At 34.5% G+C, this 24,660-nt stretch overlaps 1 protein-coding gene across 2 annotated transcripts in view; it reads right to left on the reverse strand.

The window, feature by feature from the left end:
• SPEF2_1 (Sperm flagellar protein 2) overlaps positions 1-24,660 on the reverse strand; it is a 58,171-nt gene that overhangs the window by 10,826 nt on the left and 22,685 nt on the right. The window contains exons 13-24 of one of the 2 annotated variants that reach the window (XM_051208619.1): positions 23,511-24,378; positions 21,175-21,364; positions 17,440-17,711; positions 16,721-16,915; positions 13,896-14,161; positions 12,370-12,475; positions 10,835-11,090; positions 7,211-7,425; positions 4,974-5,178; positions 3,518-3,601; positions 2,017-2,155; positions 602-701 (exon numbers count right to left, since the gene is read on the reverse strand). In XM_051208619.1, the coding sequence (XP_051070764.1) occupies positions 602-701; positions 2,017-2,155; positions 3,518-3,601; positions 4,974-5,178; positions 7,211-7,425; positions 10,835-11,090; positions 12,370-12,475; positions 13,896-14,161; positions 16,721-16,915; positions 17,440-17,711; positions 21,175-21,364; positions 23,511-24,378 (2,896 nt within the window). Of the gene's footprint in view, positions 1-601; positions 702-2,016; positions 2,156-3,517; positions 3,602-4,973; positions 5,179-7,210; positions 7,564-10,834; positions 11,091-12,369; positions 12,476-13,895; positions 14,162-16,720; positions 16,916-17,439; positions 17,712-21,174; positions 21,365-23,510; positions 24,379-24,660 lie in introns of those variants that run through there. The other variant, XM_051208620.1, reaches the window with a different exon arrangement.

Genomic DNA, 24,660 nt, shown 5'->3' on the forward strand with positions numbered 1-24,660 from the left:
TGTCTCAAAAACCGGATTCGAACTTAATACAATAGTGTATTCAATAAATAAAGTGAATTTGATTTTGTCTATATTCCTATAAGGATAGTTTAAAAGATACATATAAATTATTTCGATAGTGTAAATTTATCCGAGCTCATTTATTTAGTCTTATTATCTCGACTGTCATTTTAGATAACACTTAAAGTGTCTGTCTCAAGATTAAAAGTTTCAAGAAACAATCCTGGCATCTTCACTTAGTAACTTACATATTACCTTAATGTTACTAACGCGGTTGTTCCACATACATGAAAAATATCAATAAATTTAAGTCAACTTATCAATTGGTTGTTCTGATTTTAGCTGGAAATCAAAGTTTACGTATTGACCATTCATCGACAAAACTAACAAATAAACATTAATTTTCTTTTAACCTTAGGAAATTAAGACAAAATACTCAAAATCGTTTTTGCAGGATATTTCTAGTCAAATATACAATTTAAACTGGGTTGAAATAATCTTTTTATGATCAAATGATATCATTGAACGAGTTTGGATATATTTCTAATTAAAGTGAAGACAGAGTCTATTGTAACGAAAAAAAACAAAATAGAGTGCTCACTTCATCAATGTAAAATTGTTCACCGTCTAATATCATTTTTTCTGGAAGTTTCTGTTCTTTTTCAATCATATATCGAATAACTTCAAGTGCGTTATTCACACTAAAATGTATTACATGATAAATAGTAAGATCAAATTCCAAATGAAATTTTAACATGGTAGTTCATGGAGATTAACTAATTTGTAATTAACATTATTGGTTGACTTTAGCGAAACACCGATTAATTACTGGAGAGAACTAAATATCTTCTTCGGTCTAATATGAGACATTTGAGCAGTGGTCATCCAGGCCTCTTTCTGAGATTGAAATTTTGAAGCAAACACGTTAATTTTAGGCCATTGAGCTGGGATGCCGCTATCCCGCTTCATAATTTGGTCAGTTCGCGGTGTTGCACAACCGTCACGCATTGCTGTTGGAGACATTTGTTTAACACTTAGCACTAGTTAACTCTATCGGTCAGAACGTTTAAGGGAAACGATAGGGGTAATATATTTAGGATAGGTAATAGTATTCAATGTAGTGTATACAGCGAAAATTCCCGGGTCTCTTCAAAACGTATCGACACAAGAAGAAAGGAAAGCACCGTGGATGCATGTGAGGGTATTGTAATTTGAGTAAAACGCCCATTGGTGTGCAAGTTAGTTGTCATTTAGTATAAGTGCCACAATATTTCAATACATTATTTGTGTATAAAAGCTAACCAAGCATATAATAATAAGTTATGTGTTTCATAATAAGATTTTATCACGTCTGTTTCATGATCAATGTTAGCTTTAGCAGTATTTAAAGTGATAATCACTTAAGTTAAAATTAAAGATACAGCATCAGAATGCGTATAATGGTATCGGAATATATCCTAGTCACCTTTTCAAATTGGTGCTAATCTGGCAGCTTATCATACAGGACAAACTGTGGGCCATATGTAGAGAAATTCGAACACTTCACTTTTGCCTGAAGTTTGTGCTGATGATATCGTTCAGAAGAGCGATGAAAGCTCAACGACCAAACCATCCAGCTCAAAGAACAAAACTCAATCAAAATCATCCACCTGAGCTACAAATCTTCTCCACCATTACGAAATCTGATAGTTTAATGACATCGCTAACATTCAGGTGAATACCACCATCATTTAATGCTCATCCCATGCAATGGGGATATTATATTCACAAAATAAACATAAGGGATGTAGATAACATTTGATGACTGAATAACTGAGTCAGTAACCAGGAAGCAGCCGATTCAAATTCAGCTATAACCTATGCTTTCTTCCAACTTTGTTGACCAATTTCTTATTGGTATCTTAATCACCTCCACAAGTGCCTGTGTGTCCATTGGTCTGTTTAAAGTTTTATTTTATCAGTAACGTCTAGATATAAGAAAAAGTTGGTTGCAAAACGATGCTGTGTTGAACTTACGCATCATGTTCTTTGAGTGTTCTAATTCCAATACAGTCTGTCATAAATTGCCTTAACTGGGAAAACTTTTCCTGTAAATCTGATAGAACGGCTGATCCTTGAGCCCTTATTATTGTTAAGCGAAAGGCAGTTTTAGCGGCTATTTGAAATTACAAGATCAAAAGAGGTTAAAAAGAAATAGCGATAATTTCTACAAATTATTTGATCATGAGATATAACTACCTACCTAGAAATCAAAAGGTTGGGTTTTGCTAGTCAGAAAATGAGATCAATTATTGAAATAATTGTATAATGATCTAGACCACTTTGGCGGATATAGGTTTCCTAGCTGGGGCTCGCACAAGTTTTGCAACCAGTATTGGGTTCCATGGCATAAGATTAGTTGCTGTTCCATTCATTCTCCTTTCTTCAGAACCAAAAGTTAGTTTTCATCTCTAACTTTTCATCATTTGATCTGACTTGTTCCTTTTAATCCTATCTCTATTCAGATTTTCGTTGAAGTTACAATTATTTCTATCATACGATACGTCTTTTTAATTTCTTTACTCTCCGTGATGATGTGAAATGTGAAAAAGCGGACTGACACACGTTCGTGCCAGGTCCTACAATGTTGATGAATGACTTGCTGGCCTGGAGCAACAGAGAATCACGGACCGTAGATAATTTTATCAACCATTCGCATTTATAATTAAAAGTTTAACACATTCGCATACAATATGGACGTTTTAGCAGCAAGTTTCAGCCGATGATGCAGATTAACTTGAAAAACATGAGAATAATAAAGTGTTTATTTCTCACTGATATTTTACGAAATTGATTTGATCGATCTCTGTAGTGATATTATAAAATGTTTCAAAACGTTTTGGACGCTAACCCAGTGCTCTAGAGGTTATGGGTTAAACCGAGAGACCTGAGTCTGATTTCCGGATCCGAGGTCGTGGTTGGACGCTTCTGTGGAGCCCCATGCTAGAACGAAACAGTAATCCAGTCCTGTCAGGTTTTAAGTTCGTGATATAAAATCTATGAGGATTGTAGTAATGTTGAGAATACGACTTTTCTCATACTCAACGTTTACACTAAGATATCTCCGGGAAGTGATTTTTGTTGAGCTAACTGATGTTTGGTTTCGATCTAACAGTCCATAATGTGGTTGACATACTAGGGTAGCGATGTTGGTTAGTCGAAGGGAACTTAAATGATGTTTCGTCTAGTCAATGTATCAACAATATGCTGTTGATTTTCCATTCAATGTCAAACCTCTCATCCACCGCACAACGACGGCTGTCATGTTTAGTCAGTAAATGGAACAAATGAGTAAATTTAGCCTGATGGGCAATTATCAGTCGGTTATATCTCACTTTTTCACAAACAGTATCAATCAATATCTTTTTAGTATTTTGACTAATCAACACTGTGATTATAGCACAATTATGACATACAAATTATAGTAAACCAACATATATGGGTTTTGGTCTATAAATTTATTTGATGACATATTCACCTTCTTTTTCTAGCGCAGCTATATGTTCTTCTCTAATATGCTGCCTAACTTCTCTAGCCTTTTGATCTTCTTCAGTTAGTTCTACTGAATGAAAAGAAGAAAAGCAAAAAACCGCATTAAGTAAACCTGAACATTCATTTGAAAAACATAATTAATTTGATTGATCTATAATATGTAGATAAATTCTTAAATATTAGTGTAATGAATTTTATAAACGGGATTGGGGAAGGTGTAGAGGACTGAAGGTGACTATATAATTATAATTAAAAACCATTTAATTAAATTAAAGAGAATTAAAATTCTTGATTTTTTTCTCTCATTTAATACATCAAATACAAATAGTCAATCAAGAAAAGAATACTACATTTATATTATCCAGGATACAGTCTTTATAGATTGGTAAGTTGAGATCTAAGTAGATTCACTACATGATGATGTGTACAATCTGTAACAATCTAGGTTGATAATAATTTTATACATCAACAGTACTTATATTAAACAATTTTAGATAAAATTAGAAGTTAGTAAGATAGTTTAGCTGGTGATAACAGTCCATGATACAAACTAATTTCAAATCGAAAAAAATTTCGACCTAACCAACCAGTTAGTTAGTAAGTCTGTAACTAGCTTCAAAATTATTTTCAAGTTCTAACGTGGGCCCGTGACATATAAAGTCGGTTAGGTCGGGTTTCCACTAGTTACCCAACCTAACCTTGAATCCAAAACTATGTTAAGAATGATTCTCCCTAAAAGGAATCCCTATTAATGCATGTCAAGTCAAAAAGGGGAGATGTAAGGGAGAAGTAAAATATATATACATACTGATCTTTTGAATTGTATACATGCATTAAATCAATGATTAATCAATGCAAACTGCTTCTCGATTCAAAGTATTCGAATTTAACTATTGGCTAAAGCTAGTAAATTCTGCAAAATCCACTGTATTTTTGATGCGGTTTTGATCAGTTGTGAATCTACTGTTAGCGAATATGAAAATCTTCATCTACAGTCTTCCTCGTGTCGATGCCTATCAGTCTTTGTTCACTTACCATTATTAGGAAATAGCAGTTGATACTAAGTCATGACAAATAGTCACACTAGCGTTTGCTAAACTGAAATAAGTTAAAAATGTAGTTAACTGGATACCAACTCAGTGGATTGATGATATTATGTAATTCAAGGCACCAGTGAATACTAGTTTTAATTTCAAATAGAGTTCTGGGTGTCCACTGCTGAGTTGTAAACATTACTTTATAGGATTTAATAGCGGAGAGAAATCATTTTTGTTGGAGCACTGGTTTGTTTAGTCAACCATTTTGGTTTATACTATTGTGTTTAAATATCCAAGCTAATCAGAAGCATTTTGTAAAGTATTTTCATACTAAAGTGTACGTAATGCAGTTTAGTAGCTATATATGATCAAAAAAGTGCTGTAAATTTTAAAGCAATAAACGACCTGGAGTAGTTGCTTGTTCATCAGGTTTAGATCCCTTTTCCTTAGGTACCACCGATTTTCTTTGTCCTTTACGAGGTTGCCCACCTTTATTTTTATCTGCTGAACTTAATTTGCCACCTTTTGTATCTGTAGGCTTAAGCAATAACTCCACTGTATAACCATCCAACATAGCTTCACTCGCTCTAGACTTCCGTTCTGTTTGTACCTTGAACAGTAAAAGAATACATTTTAGGTGAAGCTATAAAATAATATATTTAATACTTTTTTCGTGTGTGGTTCTAAAATCTACTAAGATAACTTAGTTACTTACAAGATAATCAGTAAGCAAACAAATAAAATGAAAATTAAATGACTTTCAAGACTCATGTTTAAAAACATTTAAGAAATTTTATGAATCGCTTTAGCTTTATATTGATGCAATAAATTGTTACACAATTTTAAAAGAATGTGACTTAAAGATTGAAATATCTTCATATTAGTATTCCACATGAGAATATTCATTGTTGGGTGTACTACAGCATTATTAAGGAAGCTAAATATAGTTTAGGTGTTATAAGAGATTTTCACTAATTGTCTTTCAAGTTATTGAAATCAGTTTACTAACTTCACTTTGTCAACCAATGGGTATAAGGCCTTGATAACTAATACTTTAAGTTACTGAATACATCCTATAATATTTTGCATATGGTTGAGAATAAAGAGAAAGTGTTAACATGTGATTCGAAAATAATGAAATGTTCGAACGGTGTGTAACCCGTAAACATTCAGGTAGATAATATGAAATGGAGAAGAATAAGAATATTGCATAACTATTCAGTTCATAAAGGAGAGTAAAAGTGGTCATGATAATGACTGGATTATTGACAAAGATTACGATGGCAGTTGAGTGGTCGAATTTCGATGATAGCTAGCTCCACTTAAGTTTACAACTAAAGATCTACAAACTTGAGACATTTACGTACCAAATGTCAAGATTTTCAAAGTAAATTTTCTGTTTCCAACAACTGAATCAAACGATAGTGAAAGCCACGGGTCTTTTTTTTCAGAATCCTTAAAGAGGTCATCATTCATAAGTACTGAACTTGAAGTAAACTTTCATCAGACGTAAGTGATAACCATGCCACTAGCATTTTATCGAATGTTTTGCTTGTTTTCATCAATATTTAGCATCAAATATCTTGTTAGATATAACTCAAGAAAATTGTAAGATCATCATTGGGCTGCTAGATGAATGAATCTTAAAGGGCTGTAAATTTACTAAATAAATCCCCATAAGTTACTATAATAATTCGAAAACCATAGGTTCGTCTTTGTGTTGGATCGGAGGTCTTTACTGCTGAAGGGTTGGAAATTAGGATGATTCAGATTTCCCCGATCCCTGGCTTTAATTGATTCTTCCGTGACGTCAATTAATAGTGAAATTCATCTCCAAAATAAACAGAAACCTTCATAAACCAGGTGGTTTGTAGGTTATATTTTTTACGGACCGTTCCAACTTGAAGTATTGTTAGGAACCAACGAGTAATAGATAGATGTTTCGTTCTAGTACGGGAACTCTTATCACCCCGCCACTGGGCAGAACTACGACCTCCAGGTTTCACGGTGAGTACTTAAGTCGGTATCCGGAGGTAAAATTAAAAGTTCGGTCAACTTGTGACCACTCCGAGATCTGAAGGTCCCGGGTGCGATTTCTGGTGTAGTGGCAGATGCACACCGGGGCGTGTGAAATCAGAACGAAGCGGTTGTCCAGTAATCTTTAATTTCTAATAGCACATCAACTAAGATCGATCTAAGACAAACATAATCTGCAAATTAAACCAATTTCAGAAAAACGTCTACGTTAGGATTGTTGTCAATCACAATCGATTCATTTGTTAGAATGTACTATTATTCCCTGAATTTTTATAAATGTTATGCATAATTACTTCTTAGGTTACCGTTTCGGAACGCTCAAGAAATTAGTAATGATGTTATTGTGTAGGAAAAGAAAAATTAGCGAAATACATATTTTTTGCACGTTTAAATATAATATCTCATTTTGAAATGTATTTCACATAAATCATTATTCATATCCTTCTTAAATATCTAATAAGTAGCATTGATTTATATTGTGTAATCAGTTTAAATTACAAGGATGTGCATATTTTAAAAATCGTACATTCATTATAACTTTTCATTAACTTGATAATTACTCAAAAAAACTTGTGGTTAATTAAGAAACTATTTGTTCAGCCAACCTGATTCAAAATAGTTTGCATAACACCTAAAAAAACATTATATAAGAATTGAATTGATGGATCTGTAGATGGAGTCGGTTTGTCTAGAAGAAGATTAGTTGGATTTGCCAGGGTCACTTTTTCTTGAATTGAATTTGCTTTAACAGCACCAGATTTGGCTCCTTTTTGATTTGGTGGATTGGTTGAAATAGTCTGACTAATCAAAGGTAAACCATCTGTACTAAGGAGAGAAGAATAAAATAATAAAAAAAACCCAGAAAGAAACGACTGTCCAATGTTCCCCGATTTTCAAAAGTTTCTCAGTTAACGTCAGTCTATGGTGAATACCATCTTGGAAAATTAATCTAACTCCCTATCAAACTACACTATCTTTAGAAGTCTTATTTTATATTTGTGTGGCAGTGTAAGGTAAACTACCGCACACTGTACTTACGTTAAAACAGTGGACTGTAACATCATATGGACCATAAAAGAAGTAGAGAATTTTCGAGGTTTCCTACCCAGCGAGTGACTCGCACATAAAATCCTAAAACTAAAACGCGATATTTGTTTGAAAATAGCCGAAGATTTCGGAAAACAATGTCAACATTAGGCATTTAAAAACACTATCTCATCAGCTGTCTAGACGTTAATTAGGCGGTCAGCATAGCAGTTAAAGAGAAGTTATATTTTTTAAATGGATGAATAAGAAAAGAATTAAACATATTTTGTAGATGAGAAAAGATAACATGGACTTGTCAAGAGGGAAACAGAAATTAAGAGCTGTTTCGAAAAGAAGACAACAGTTCATAGTAGACAGTTTCAAGGCCTAGGATACTAAAGGGGAAGCAAACAATTAGAAGGTAAAGAAATATCACTACGAGTACAAAAATAGTTACAAACATTAAGATATAAGCATGTAAGGATAAGTGTTTTATTGAAATACAAAAATGTCATGAGTTACATGAAAGAAGTAAAAATGCTTGACATAATGAGCTACTGAGTATTGGTAAGTAGTGCAGTTTCATACAAGATCTAAACAAATAAAAGCTGAAGCTAAAACGTGAAAATCAGATTTAACAAGTAACGTGAAGCGACAAATGTGTGAGCCTGTTTTGTCTATGATGAGTTATTATGAACCGGTATGAATGAAGTGAGATGGTGGAGAAGATTTGTAGCTCAGGTGGATGATTTTGGTGGAGTTTTGTTCTCTGAGCTGGATGGTTTGGTCGTGGAGCTTTCATCGTTCTTCTGAACGACATCATCAGCACAAACTTCAGATAGAAGTGAAGTGTTCGAATTTCTCCATATGTGTTTCACAGCTTGTTCTGTGCACCTCGATGTTGATTGGTTCTTGTTGACCTTAAATTTATCATTGTTTACTTCTTTGTTTTGGTTGTGTCTCCCATTGTTTTGATTTTTGTTCTTATGTTTGTGCATGATTTTTCTGATTGCTTGATAAATTGGATTGATTTCAATATGCTTGTTGATTGCTGATTGACCTGAGTGCCAAGCTTCTAAAAATTCCCTGGTGTTTTTAGAGTTTCCTCTGTCTAAGATTTCTACATTTTTCCAATCGAATGAGTGTCCGTAGTTATCCACGTGTATTGATATAAGTGAAGAGATATCATGGCGTTTGACTGCTAATTGATGTTCATGTAGGCGTAGGTGGAGGGGGCGTCCGCTTTGTCCAATGTAGTGTTTGTCGCAGTTGGTACAATTTATTTTGTAGATGATGTTTGATTTGTTTTCCTTTGTTATTTCATCTTTTGGTTTGCATAGGATTGATTGTAATGATTTTGTTGGTTTGTGTGCCACACCTATCCCGAAGGTTTTCAGCAGTCTCGTTGCGGTTTCTGATATTCCTTGTATGTACGGTAGGGTGATCCTTTTGTTGATTTTTGTGCTTGACTTGGGTTCTGATGCTGTGTGCCGTTGGTGCTTTTTGATGAAGTTGATTGGGTAGCCGTTCTTTTGAAATATGTCCTTCAGGTATTTCTCTTCATTTTTTCGTGCTGCCAGTGTGCTGCCGTGTGTCCTCGCCCTCTTGAACAATGTGTGTACGCAGTTGATTTTGTGAGCTCTTGGATTGTTGCTGTTGTAATTGAGGATTTGATCTGTATGGGTCGGTTTCCTATATACTTGAGTTTCCAGTTTTCCTGTATCGGTTCTAGTGATCAATATATCCAAGAATGCTAGTTGGTTGTTTGACTCCTGTTCCATTGTAAACTTGATGTCGTTGAAAACGTTGTTGATCAGTTTGTATGTGTTTTCCAGTTCATCCTTTTTGACGATGACAAAGGTGTCGTCTACGTAGCGAATCCAAACTTTTGGCTTGATCACTGGTAATATCGTGGCTCCTAGTCTTTGCATCACTGCTTTTGCGATCAGTCCTGATATTGGTGATCCCATTGGTGTCCCTTTTGTTTGTTCGTAGATTTTGTTGTTGAATTGAAAATATGTTGTTAGGCATAAATCGATGAGTTCCAGTAGACTTTTAATTTGAAGCGTCGTGTATTTGGTGAGATTTGTGTCGTTGTTGAGTAGCAGGGATATAGTTTCTTTTGCTAGCTGTGGTTCAATTGAGGTGAACAGTGCTGTTACGTCGAAGGATATCATGAGTTCGCCGTTGTTGATTTGAATATCCTTAATTTGGTCCAGGAATTGTGTTGGGGATTTGATGGATGAATGAAGTGATCTATACGCTGAGCTAGTTCATTTTTGATTGACGGATAGAACATTCACACAAGCAGCTCCTAAACAGTGTTTATGTTCGGAGGAAGAGAAATTCATCTTAAGCATTAATGTGTGTACTATCATGATGTTTAGAAGACTATTCATTTTGTCTGTGACTGCAAAAAAGTATTATTTATCAAAAAAATTTTGTACATGATATTTTAATGAAGTTGAAATTAAGAAACAGCTGTTTTGTCTGCGATGACTTACGTCTATTTCGAATTCTGAACTAATAGAAGATGCCTTATAACACGAGATGGATCTACACACTCTATTTCTCACAGTACTTCAATAAAAATGATACACATTTGATTGAATAGAGAGAATAGGAATTCAGCACATACGAGAACTACGACTTTGGGACAGTAAAATTAGCAACTTAATAGCTGGAGCAAACAATCAGATAATAGCTGAGGTCATATGAGTTAAAACGTTACTGAGGGCTTTCTTGTTCATCATAACCATAATCTATTAAAAATGTAAGAACTAAATGATTTGAGGCTTTCTTAGCAAATTTACACTGACTGGTACAATGGCACTGGCGAGTATGTTGATACTGAGTCAATGAATCGAAATAAATTGGTCCACACGTCTAACTTTATTCAATTCGGTATTCAGAGCAATCCGTACTTAACTATACCATTCAGTTATTGTTTAGTTCCACAGGTCACCGCTTATTACAGTAGCCTCTTAAATACAGCCCAAAGTTATTTACAAGTGAGAATATGATTATTATTTAGGCAAACAGTTTTTTGTAGGGTTTTCTAGTTCGAAGATAGTTCTCATTATTGATATCAGCTGAGAAGTCCCAAAGTACGACGATACAGATCCCCAGTAACTTTGCATATGTACAAGGCATTGAGCAGTTTAATTATTTTAAAATTAACAACAAATAGGTTGTATACTGACTTTTACTAAATGCTGCAAATATTTCTTGTAATGATGAATTCTGATTCAATAAATTAATTTGACTACGAAATTCACTCGGTAAAATTTCAAATTTCGTATCAATTGGAGTTGAATATTTTGACAAAACAGTGTTGCCTGAATCCGTTAATTTTGATTTATTCAATTTATTTGAACTAGACCTCGAAGAATTTTGTCTTGTTGATGTACTTTTACGCGATCCGGAACTATCATCATTTTCGACAATTTCATCAGGAAGCTAAAAAAATGAAAGGAATTTTTGATGAAATATATAAAACTGATAATGTATGAAGAAGTTATTGTTATTTTTCAAGCAAAGGAAAATACTGAAGAGTTCAATCACAAAACAAAACTTGTAGAAAAAGTTCTGAAACAGTGAATTAAGAAGAAATTACAACATATGCTTACTAGTGACTAGTTTCAAGAGGTATTTCCTGGAGTTCTAGTTAGAAGCAGCGACCAGTGGAGTTCAACCGGGTCTGTTGTGAGGTAATAATTCACTGAGGACAATGGTGAATGTGTCGCTTGATTTCGTGGATTAGTTGAATTTAGATATTAACATCTCTAGATGCCGGCTCAATGGTCTAGTGGTTAGGCGCTCACACGCGAGACTGATAGGTCCTGGGTTCGAATCTCGCGAGGCGGGATCGTGGATGTGCACTGCTGAGGAGTCACATAATAGGACGAAACGGCCGTCCAGTGCTTCCAGGTTTCCCATGATGGTCTAGCTACAATTGACTCATGATCTCAACTGGTAGAAATTAAGTGCTTTTAATTTCTGTTTTGTAATTTTTTTGTATGAGTCATACGAAACGTTGAATTTTATTGAATTTGATGTTGAATAAAGTTTTTCGAGCTTTGATAGGAGTATTCTAGGTGTTGATTTATCTAATAAAAAGCTTATTATTCGTTATTTGCCAACATCAGTTCGATAACAGTTACTTATAATACCACCCACTAATTCTTTCTTATTATTTACTAGCCATTTAATGATTATAGTTTTTTAACTATGACATTAATGAAACTTTACCTGTGTTTATGAAGCTACCAATAATTTAAATAAAGGACTTTGTTACTCCTGACTTTCAGGAAATAGGTAGTCTTTCAAAAGTATTCACAACAAAAATAAGAGTATCTCTTCTAATTTTGAAAGGAATCATGAAGTTGTATGACATATAAACCTCTACCAGGATGTTTGTTGATGAAAAGTATGTGAATTAGTGTAAACTGGCGATAAGTTATACTTTTGTGTAATAAACTTTTATGGCTTATAGTTGTCTTGCTGGACGTGAAGTTTGGTGGCTCAGAGTTCGATCTTGCATAGGATCGTAGGTTCTAGTCTAAAGCTAAAATAATACATACACTCAATACCTGAATTTTGCAGATATTTCTACTGAAGTTGGTTCTTAGTTAAAAATAGCTTATTTTTAAAACATCACTTGATAACAGGCAATGACAGATCATTTTCTAGCAATCATTTTAACAAAGAATGGGATGATATATATGCGAAAACCCACTTTAATTAATGGTATTCGTGTATATTCAATGTGACTTGCGTCGATTGTTCCCGCTAAAGCTTGAATCGATTCATTTTCAACTGTTTGAGGTCTAGCTTCCATAACGCTGAAATTGATATGTAACAGAGTTGTTATTAACTGTGAATTATAAGATACTGGGTTAATTTTCACTAACTAAACGAACTTTGAGCTCATCTACTCGGATTATTTACAAATTATATATCTGAAACATTTAGGTGTAAATCAACAATCTTATTTGTGATACTATCTTTACTCTTATCATTTATCTATGACATAAAAGGAGGGTTGTGATGGTTAATACCTTTAAAAAGTAATAATTCATTTCTTGCCATCGTGAAGTTCAAATAGGTTGGAAGTACCAGACCTTATCCTGTGAAACAATGTCCCTTTTTATTAATGTAAATGTAAATTTATAGCCATGAGGTTGTAAAAGTATGTTCTTAAATCAGGCTCACAAAACTGCTTTCAGTTCCATAAAGTAATTTGATGATTACGAATCTCATTAATAAAATACAACACAAATTCACTTTCCGTTCAATATACTGTTTCAAGAAATCTAAAACGGATACCTTTTTCACTAATGTTAATACTCATACGATCAGGAAATTGAAATAATTTTACCTTTGGAAATTGTATCTGTTTCATTTTGGAGTGTCATCACGATCTACTGGGTCACTAAGTTATACGAAATCGCATTTACACTGATTATAAAAATCGTATTTTTTGCTGTCTGACAGTCAGGTTTCAGACGTTGTGAAGATAATGTAAATGAAATTTAATTGAATAAGATTAAGGCAATTTTAGAATCATATCAGTTGAAGAATTATTGATCTTAGTAGTTATTTAATACTAGTTTGGTATTTTACAAAAAGGTTCTCAATGACAATTTTTTGCAAATAGATAAAGACTTATGAATAGTATTACGTTTGGGAACCAAATTCTAATGAAAACAACTCCAAGAATTACTTATAGAGACCAGTTTTCTTAGCCATTTGAATCTTGTAAAAATAAGAAAAAAAACAGCTGAAGCCTTACTTAAATGTTAGTTCTTGTACTCAATTAAGGTTAGTCAAACAGTTGTGACGTGGGTAGGGATTCTAGTTAGTCTTTAAATAGGTGTTACAATAAGTAAGAAGTTGAAAAAGGCACTGACTAACTAAGCTGTTTTAAGAAAGCTTATCCAAGGATTTGAGAAATAATTACTACCACCTCTTAATAAGTTTAGAAGGTCTTGTTTGCAGTCGTCAAATAATACTACTTCTCGAGATCAACAATGTCAGTATTTACCCGACAAACAGGGATATTATGTAACAGTATATTTTATTAGATATGTCAACATAGCTAAAAATGATGAAACCGTTGTACTTTGTTACATTTTCCTCATTCATATATAAGTTAATGGGTTTAGTTAATTTGAATTACCTACAAAAAATGTACACTGAATATGAAACTTCTAGAAAACTAAACCGCAGAAATTAATCAAACTAATTTATTCAAGAACTTACTTATAATAATCCTTTATTAATTGTGCATTCTCTTGAAAACGTGTTAATTCAATTTGAAATAATGATAAATATAAATTAATCAACAATCTTTGATGATCTGTAAACCAACCAGGTATATCAAGTAGAATTTTCAAACGATCTTCATTAGCTTGTTTTGTTTCATCAATGATTTCATATAAAGTATCACGCAGATCATCTGTTCGACAATGTAAATCAGCTTTGGTCTCTTTATCTGAACGCATTTCATTCATTAGAGAATTAAATGTCTGTTGAAAATTGAGATGAAAAATGCATATATTCATGTATTACTCGTTATATTCAGCGGTTTGAAAAGAGCAAGGAGTTAAAAGGATATGCTGACCCTCCCGACAGAAAACCTCACTCAAGCGGATTCAATTAAAAGGTCGACGTGTTAAGAAGGAATAATATATATAACCCAGTAATTTAATTGTATGTTATTCAAAGCCCTTTATAAATTGTTTACACATTAAATTACTGAATAATTACTAGTTCAATGCATTCAAATTTGTTTATTGACCGAACATTTAAAATGATATATTTCACTATTATTTTGAATGTCATTTAAACCACTTATTTCCTCACAAATAAATCTTCATTTAACTGTCATGCTCTCCTCATTTCATCGAACTACTTTGGTCTTATTCTGTCGGAAAGTGGCAGAAAGCAGTTATTTTGCAGTCATAAACAGTATCCATACCAATAGCAGTAATCAACATTATTGGTAAGATACAACAAAAGTGAATCTATTTTTAAGTTTCCCTATTTGCTAGTCATGAAGTGACGTTGTTGCATCATTTATTGCTGAAGATCCTCCTCACTCATAGGTGCAAAGGAATCATATCAGCCTACTCAGTTGTTGGCTCATGTTTCCTTTTGTTGTCTTTTGTTTAACCTTCAAAAATCATTTATATTTTTGTGGGTGAATTCTCTTCTAGGTCATCAATGCCAAATAGCTAAAATAAATTAATTTCCAATGAATGGTAATTTTATTACAAATGGAATAATGCAAAGTAGTGTTTATGGCCTTAAGATGCTGGCAGCCTATTCAAATGATATCTGTAATTGCTTCAGTGAGAATAAACTCTTTCTGTATGTAAGTGACCTCAAGGAAGTGAGTTCAATTTCTGCTCACATATTTACCCGTATTTAAAATGATTTCAGAACTGAGCTCAGAAAGGTCGCCTTACGGTATTTAAAATGGAACTCGGTAATGAGGACTGATAAGCGTAGTTGAATCTGCATTGATGACACTTATCTTAATTTTAAATTCATCATAAAAAGCATAGAGCCACATGGGTTTCGTTAAGTGGTAGACTTGAAACTCAGATATTCCCATAATTTTTGTTCTTCAGACCAAGTCACAATACAAATATCTTAGTTATCACGAATTCTGGGCTGTCTACTGAGTAACTGCCACAACAATGGATCACGTATTTTATTGTGCAAAGTTAAAAAACTGAAACTTTGCTCTGGGTAGTGTTCACATTAAAGTTAAACTTAGATTACAATCTGTTTAGCCTCAGTTTACACGTTGTAATGTTAGGGACGATTATATATTAGACTATAATTCTAGATACATTCAGCTAGAACTCGATCCTCTATGGAATATATTTCAACTTTGTAAGTAAAATTTTGAGGATCTAGAACAATCTGTCACATTGTCTCAGCGAAAGACGTTCATTATCATAGTTTATATGGCAGATCGAAAGTTTTTCGCTTCTGATTCGGCCTTATTAGTGCATAAGCCAACAATTATATTACGACCTACGAATGAAATTTCCGAGACTGTTATTCATGAACATACCCGTAAAACTTTCTTTCAGATTGATATCTCGTGCTCTTCCCCAACCACAAGGTTAGATTATGAAGAGATGGACGTTATACTTTAATAATTTCATACCTTACCCTACTTTCATCATTTACTTCTTTCCTGCAAGAATTTGTTTAGAACAGTTGATTAGCTTGAAAATCTACGTAAATCGATACGTTAAGATTCATTATTATGCATGCATGGCGAGAGACCTATGACAGTAATACTTTGTGGCTGCTGTTTCGTGCTCTCGGCTTTTGTCTTCTGTTTAGTTGTAAATGATTGAATATACCCCATAACTGAACAGAAAATGCCTCGCGTTACACTTTATTTTCCCTCTTCACAAGTAAGGCGTCTTACTGCTTCTATTAAGAAAATACTGATTCCTAAGTAATAGTTCGTATCGGTTATGAAGTTGCAGTTATGTCATTTCCCTACGTTTTCCACGCACCACTTATGAAAGAAAAATACGATTTTGAAGACTGGTACGGTACTCATTATAGATGGAGTGTTGTACTTTAAAATAGTGTCATATCTTATTACTGACATTACTATCACTTTGGTGACAGATGTTCAGTTAAAATAGTTTGTAAACCTCATGCTTTCAAATAATATACTTATCCCTTTAAAATGTTGTCTGTATTTTGTATCAACCTGATCAGCCCTATAAATTAGTGTACATTCCGTGACTGTGTTCAAAATGTATATCATTATTATTTTCAAAAGCAACACAGATAAGACTTTGATGTGACAAATGTCATAGATTCATCTGTTAACAAATTCGAAACTGTTAGATCAATTACATTCGGGAGATTGCAGGCGATAGTTTCTTAACCTTCAGATTCAAGGTATGTATTTTTCAGTAATCTTAGACTAACCAATCAGTAGTGATGATAACTAGTCTGGGGACCAATAATTAATAATTGTAAATAGTTTGAAAAGGTAAAAGCGACTCAGTGATTGGTCTGTTACCTGTCTTTAAAATATAACTTACACTAATGAATTGGTTAAGGAAATGTTGTTTCGAATCAGGTCTGTATAAATAGTTATAAAACTGTTGTTTAATGTGATACATATGTGGTATAATATTTGAATTTAGATAACGCATTTGGCGGAAAATCGACTTCAAATTCTGATTGTATATAGTTTCCGTCCTATCCCATAATTTCCATAATATATGGGCGGATTCCTGGTAGGAGAAAATAATAAAACAAATAAAATTCGAAGAATGGACTAGAGAAAAACTAAAGGTAAAAACAACAGCTAATTTTTATAGGAGGGATATCTTTCTTAAAGCAAAATCGTCTGCTAACTGTTTATCAAACACTTCGATGCTTACATTATCTATCAAAATCATTTACTTTTCTATTTGTAATGATGGGTTGTCGCTATCACGTAGCGTTATTTTCAGTAATAATATTAATAAACTTGTCAATTTGTTTTCAATGAGTATGGGCAGATACTACTTTGTTCAAGTTGCTGACTTTGACAACTGTCTTGGTATCAAGTTTGAAAAAGCCAAATAAAAGTCACTAGCATTATAAACCGTAAAGTAATGAAGATCTAATCTTTATCACTGATGGTGAAAGGATAGGAGCCGTGGTTTGTAAAGAATCTAATAAAATTGAATTATCGCCTAATTGTTAAATGACTTTTTGAGGACTGGAATACTTCATGAAACACTATAAATTTTACTTTAAAAGTGAAACTAACATTCATAACTGGCAACTCGACGAATTGATAATTTTCATCACCAGGTTGTGGCAAATCTGGCTGTGAAGTAACCGTTTGTTCTTTATTATTTTCCTTAATTGATTGAGGTGAATCAGTAGATTTCAACTTCGTTTTCTTTGATTGTTTCTTTTCGCTACCAGAACGACTCCTTGATTTATCTTTTTGAACTGATTCCAATTGTTTGTCACGATCATTTGAATTTATTCGTCTGTCTTTGGTACTTCGTCCTGCTGATGGAGATCTACTTCCCACTAATAAAAAAAATCAACATAAAAGATTTTGGGAATGATAGTAACTTTAAAAAATGCATGAACTAAGAAATAACAAATTTACTCTAGTTCAGAGATCATTTACGTTTAAAATGTCCGTTCCGTTATAGATATTAATGAGAGAACAGAGTTGCTGATCACTTTATCTTTTTTCGAAGATCCTGATGATCCCATTTATTTATTTGAACACATAAATATTGGTACAAGAGGGCGCCAATATATAAGCGCCACACAAAACAATGAGAATTCGAGGAGAAAGGAAAAAAAAGAAAGAGAACAATAGCGAAGAGGTTGGCGTAAGGTAGTGTAGTAATAATAATAGTAACAATGAGGAACGGAAAGGTGCAATCAGAAGAAATCTTTCAGTTAAGGAAGAAGCAACCACTTTCTACGAAGAAAGTAAAAGAAGGTTACAGCAGGATTGTCACTGGCCTCTATTCTGAGCCATATCTCATAACGTCTCTAGCCACTATGTAGCACCATCTCTCGGACCCCAACAAGGGAGTCGTGAAGGACCAACACAAGCCAGTCCTTTGCAGCTTTCTTTCATGCCACGACACCATGTCATACACTGACCACCTCTCCGCTTCTTCCAACCAGTCCCAGAGTTGGCAAATAATGCACGACGTGGAATTCTCTGGGACGACATTCGTAGAGCATGTCCAAGCCACCAAAGTCGGTGTTTCAAGATGGTGACACCGATTGCATGATCGTCTCTGTGCCCGAACACATGATGCCGAACCTCTGCATTACTAACATAGTGTTGCTACTGGATGTCAGCAATCCTTCGGAGACAGCAATGATCGAACACAGAGAGTCGTCTAACGTCCTCAACTCGGAGAGACCAGGTTTCACAAGCATAGAGCAAAACTGCTCTTACCGACGCGTTGTAGATCCGACCTTTTACAGCCAGACTAACATCACGAAGGCGCCAAAGATGGCCCAGATTGGCATAAGCCGCTCTGGCTTTCACTATACGTGCATTGATCTCATCACTCACACCCCCACCAGCACTTATGCAGCTACCTAGATACACGAACTTCTTGACTACTTCTATCTGCTCACCATACAGGGCGAGTACGGGATTAGAATCCTGCCAGTCTTGTAGAAGTACTTTGCACTTCAAAGGTGCAAAGCACATACCATACTTACGGACACTGATTGCCAACTGATTAAGTGCGGATTGAATGCCTTGGGCATTATCGCACAGTAAGACAATATCGTCCGCATACTCAAGGTCGAGAAGTCTTTCTCCAGGCAACAGATCCACACCACCATTACTTACATCCATCAGCGCTGTTTACAGAATGTCATCGATGGCAAAGTTGAAGAGGAATGGTGAGATTGGACAACCCTGTCTAACCCCACTGCTCGAATGGAACAATGGAGAGAGGTGGTTGTATGCCCTCACTCTGCCTGAGGTGTTTGTATATAAGGCCTTTAGGATGTTAATAAACTTCTCAGGCACACCCTTTTTCAATAGACAATCTCAGAGAACAGTCCTATCCAACGAATCGAAGGCAGCTCTGATGTCAAGAAACACTACGATTGTTGGCCTTTGATAAGTATGGCGGTGTTCTAACATTTGGCGGAGGGTGAAGATATGATCAATACATCCTCGACCGGAACGAAACCCAGCCTGCTCCTCGCGAGTCAATCTTTCTCGGGTTTTGAACAACCTACGAAGTATGACGGAAGCCAATAGCTTGGACGCAATCGGAAGTAGACTTATCTCCCGACAGTTGTTACAGGAACGACGTGAACCCTTTTTAAAGATAGGGACAACTATCGACTCATTCTATGACGTTGGTGCACTCTCTAGTCCCCAAACCTTTGTAAACAACGTCGTCAATTCCTTAGTCAGAAAGTCACCACCATGTTTAAAAAGAGCCGGAGGTAAGTCATCTGGGCCAGGTGATTTGTAACGCTTCAAGAGTTGGAGTTCTTTGCGGACTTCCTCCTCGTTTGGTGGATCAGTCATCACCGGCCATGGTGGGCAGGACAGTTTGACCGATGTTGCCGGAGCAGCAGGCCAGTTGAACTGCCCTTCAAAAAATTCTGCCCATCGTCCAAGACGTCGATGAATGTTAGTGATTGGCATCCCATCATCCTTGCAGATTGTTTCGCTCACACCAGACTCCTTGCTGCCAGTGGCTCGGATGAGTTGGAAGAGCTTCCGGTAGTTACCAGATGCAGCTGCTGCTTCCAACTCATTAGCACGCTTCGACCACCAGGCTTCTCGGTCCTTATGCAAACTTTGTCCAATTTTGCTGCGTTACAACCTTCGTTTGTGGTCAAACTCACGGTCACACGGAGTAGACCGACGGGCTTCAGTGAGTTGTAAGGAACCAGAAGAAACCCAGTGCTTATAAGCGGGACGTTTCGCGAACCCACAACTGACTGTATCCGCCATTTTCATGGCGTCATGCAATTGCAACCAATGCTCATCTATACTTTTCGGTGGAATGGTAGCTAGCCTAGAAACTAGCTCGGTTCGATACTTCCTTGCAACAGAAGTTGCAACCAGCTTGCTAACATCAATCCTTTGGTGGCGATCACTTCGTTGGCCACTGGAAAGTAAGGTAAGATTGGCACAGACCAAGGCATGGTCAGAGTCCAGATAGGTACTCCAAAAGGAGCGGCAGTCTCGTACACAACCACAGTGGTAGCTGATTGCGATATGATCAATCTGAGTCCAGGCTTGATATGCAGAGGGAGGAGGCCAGGTGGCACATCGGCGATGACTTTGCCGAAAGTTCGTGCTAGCCAGAAACAGGTTGTGGTCTGCGCACAGTTGCAGTAGACGGTCCCCGTTATCTGTCCTGTGACCAACAAGTCCCCACCGGCCATCTAAACGACTCTCTTCTGTGCCTAGACGCCCGACCTGAGCATTCAAGTCTCCGGCTAGTACTACAATATCTGTCGAACGCAGTTTTTGGAGAAGAACAGTTAACTGATGGTAAAACTCATCCTTGATTGCATCCGGGCTGCAATCTGTCGGGGCATAGGCGGAGATGACGAAAAGACATCGTTTCTCACGCTGATTTCTCACTTTGATGGAACTTTCTAATCTAACAGCACATAACCGGCTGTTAATGGGGATCCAATCGATTAGTGCTGCCTTAGCTCTAGCGCTGATCCCATTGAAGAAGTTCAGTCCAGATTGGTGATCGATACGTTATAACTATTTAAATTTCAACCACTAAGGTTATGATTACAAATATAATTTTACATTTAATGTCACTTATCCAACATGTTCATATCCCAATAGTAAATAACCCAGTTGAAAAAACAAAGAAAAACCTATCTCTTCATGAAATTAAGTTAATAGCATTTTAACTGAACATTTATCGATTACTCATTTTTCAGATGGGTAACTTTTAATATATAAAATATCTGAAAAGTAAGTAAAAAATATATCTACTAGTTATGATTAATAAATCACCTGTTTTTCTTTGACTTTCAGCACTTCCCTCTTTTTTACTACGATTACTTTGCCTAGAAGTTGTAGAGTTTTTACCACTAGATGAAGTTTTAGCTGTTACAGGACGTTGAATCGAACGTAGTGAGTTAGTGCTACCATCTCTAGCTTTCAACTTGTCGTCTTTCATGTTATAATCCTGTAAATCTGATTTCTATAATGATTAAAAATAAACGATGGATACAAAAGGAAATGACTAAAGTGAACAATTAAGTCAATAATTTTTATTCCTCATAAATGTAGAATATGGAATTAAATTCAAGCTATTATTTTACTGATGGTATATTTAAGTTAGATTACAGAAAAGCAATAAACCTGATAACCCTGGCTCACTTTAACAGTAGTGTTAGCATGAGTGGTCAAGTCAATGTGTCTTTAATGTCAATCAGCAAAGAATGAATCCTATAACTGAATTTATATTAAATTGTCTGTACTTCACTTATGAAATGTTGTGTTATAAAATGTAGGAAGAGTTATTTATTTTGGCTATTTGACAAAACATTATATAGGTTCACTTTAGATAGTTTTAAATAGTGCGCTTTTGATGGAGTTTTGTTCCATCAAAATCATACACCTGAGCTACAAATATTCTCCACCATCTCAAAATAGTGCGCTTAGTAGAATGTGGAAGATTGAGGGACGGAAACAAGTGTTTGTCCTAAAGTTGTGTTGAGAAAATATTTATATGCATTGGAAGCCCTTTGTAGACCAAGATTCGGAGTTACTAATGTCTAGAAAATACATAAGTTTGGTGGAACAAACTGCATGTACAATTTTGTCGGACACTAGTTGATGTGATTATAGTTTTATAAATAAGATTGCTTTCCCAACCAATGATTTAAAGTGGGAAAGAAATTTCAAGAAAACTAATGGTGCCTATTTTTATAGATGTATCACATTCAACAGAGAATAGAGGTTAAATGAACATTAACTGAGAGTACTTATGTATCCGTAATCTCAGTAATTACATATTTGTTTTATATTTTACAGGTGATATGGGTTATGGTTTGTTTCAATCCTCTTTCTCTGATTAGCTGGCTACTTTTCGAAGTTTTAATCTCGCTGAATCATTTTGAGCAATCAATCATTTGTTTTGTGCAAGCTATCTTCTATTCTGTTAAATGACTTACCTTTTGATGAAACACGAAGAAAAAAATGACCATGACATACCTAAAGGTATGTCAACTGAGGGTCTCAAAAGATAAATTTATCTGATGGTTACAAATTACGTTTCGTATTTTTTTTATTTATGAATCTTATGGAAACGATGACTAGTATTTGTATTAAATCATGACGTAAATACACAATTCAAGAGTTAGATTATGTGAGGTTAACTATCATCCTTGTGTCGTTGGATAATTGTTCTTAATTGTAATTATGGATAACTAGTAAGAGAAATAAATCATTTTCTATATCTGTTTATACTGGAACGTGCAGCATCCTGGGTATAACAAAGACTTTATGATCATTTATTAACTTTCATCTCTGTTAAATATATATGAATCTATAATCTGGTGAACGCTGTTCTGATTATTTATCGTCATCAAAGTAGTCAACTTGCTCTTCGATGATCCTTCTAGTATTTAAATTAAGCAATTTTTACATGCATTTCAGCATCCACCTATCAGGACTCGTTGAGTAGGCATCAAAGTTTTGGATCTTAACGAAATGAATGAATGTAATTAATAGTAATAAATAATATAATATTTTCTGAAAATAATTACAAAACTCATGAGTTTACAGGCAGGATCCGCTTGATATAGATAATGATATTGTGTTGAGGATATAGGGGATATTAGATTGTTTGAAGGGTTCTAGTTCAAAAATTATTTAGGTAGTACATTTTCCACACGTATTACAGCAATGAAAGGCGTTAGCCGGAAACTTTTAATTCTAAGTAAACATCTTGTTGATGTATAAACAATGTAGTTAAGGTCATTCCCTACTTCTTAACGAATTGATTATAACCATCTATAACTAGAGAAAATAAAATAGAACGACAAACTTAATAATTGCTACAATAGTCCAGTCAGGTCTACCACAATACCTTTAACAGGTTATTTTATGACATACTGTTCGTGTTAGATGTGTAATTCAATTAAAATAAAATTCTCTTTATAAATTTCTGCATTTATAGTACTTTGATCGTTTCTCTGAATATGCAGCTTCGAACTCTGAATAATTAAGTCACATTCAAAATAACTTGAGCCTTTTACATGATAAGATGTATTCAATGGAATTTCAAAGCTGAACTAAAAACATTTTTATGTTCATTTTTCTTATTATTAAACAAGACTTACTTTATTAATATGATCATTTTGATCATCATTATCAGTTGATCCTATGGTAGAACTTGCAAACAATGTACGTCTACTGTCTGTCTCTTTCTCATCATCATTCTCCTTCTCAGTATTTTCACCAACATTTATTACAACAGTTGGATCGTTTCCAATGAATTCCATCTGTTCAATAGGCTTTGTTTTAACTAAAGAGATGTTTTCTTTATGTTTTATAAATCCTTCAATTTGTCTTTCAATTTCTAAATAAACAGCTAATTTCATCGATTCATCATTATTTTCTAAATCATAATGATAAAATTTTGTATTATGTAATAAATCTGTTAAATGAACAACGCATAAATTTGAATTTTGTTTTTGATAAAATTTATACAATTTTGGCCAAGATTGAATGAAATTAACTAACCGTTCCGGTATATTACCCTGTGTTTCTTGTAAAATGTATGAAGAATAATTAAAATTATTGGAATAAGTTGAATTCTGATTTTCGTCCATTTCTGAATTAATATTCATAGAATGAATTTGATTAGATGATGTATTCGTTTGTATATCAACTTTGTTATTGTATGGTATTTCTTCAGCGGTTGTGTATTTTGTCAAAGAATCATTCAATACTGTTTTGGATAATGTTGTATGTGCTATACGTTTTAAAATTAATTCATCTGATATATCTAGTAAAATAATCAAATCTAAACCATTGTTTAACTTCGAATCTGTTGAGTTTTGTACGTCTAGAAGTAGTGAAATGTTGTTCGATGGGTTGTTATCCGTTACCGTTGTGTTTCCGGTTAATTTTTGTTCCAGCAATTTAGCTTGATTGTAATTTGTTGGAAATCCATCTAGTATAAAACCAGTTGTTGGTTCAAGAGTTCTTGGTGGGAAAAGAAGCAAAAAATTAAGACAAAAATACTATGAGAATAAAAAGAAGCTTATATAGATATTTCACATATATAATAACAAAATAATTACAAGATAACTGAATATGGTAGATGGTGTAAGATTTGCGATATTTTGCTTTGGGTAGGTTGTAAAGTCGTTGTAGTCAATCGTTGGAATTATGAGAATTCAAATATTGTGTGTGTCAACATAAGTTCGTAGAGTTTGTCCGTTGTATTTTATACACTTTTAATACAGTACAATACTAACGCCTTTC

The sequence above is a fragment of the Schistosoma haematobium genome, chromosome ZW, assembly GCF_000699445.3.
Source record: "Schistosoma haematobium chromosome ZW, whole genome shotgun sequence".
Lineage (NCBI taxonomy): Eukaryota > Metazoa > Platyhelminthes > Trematoda > Strigeidida > Schistosomatidae > Schistosoma > Schistosoma haematobium.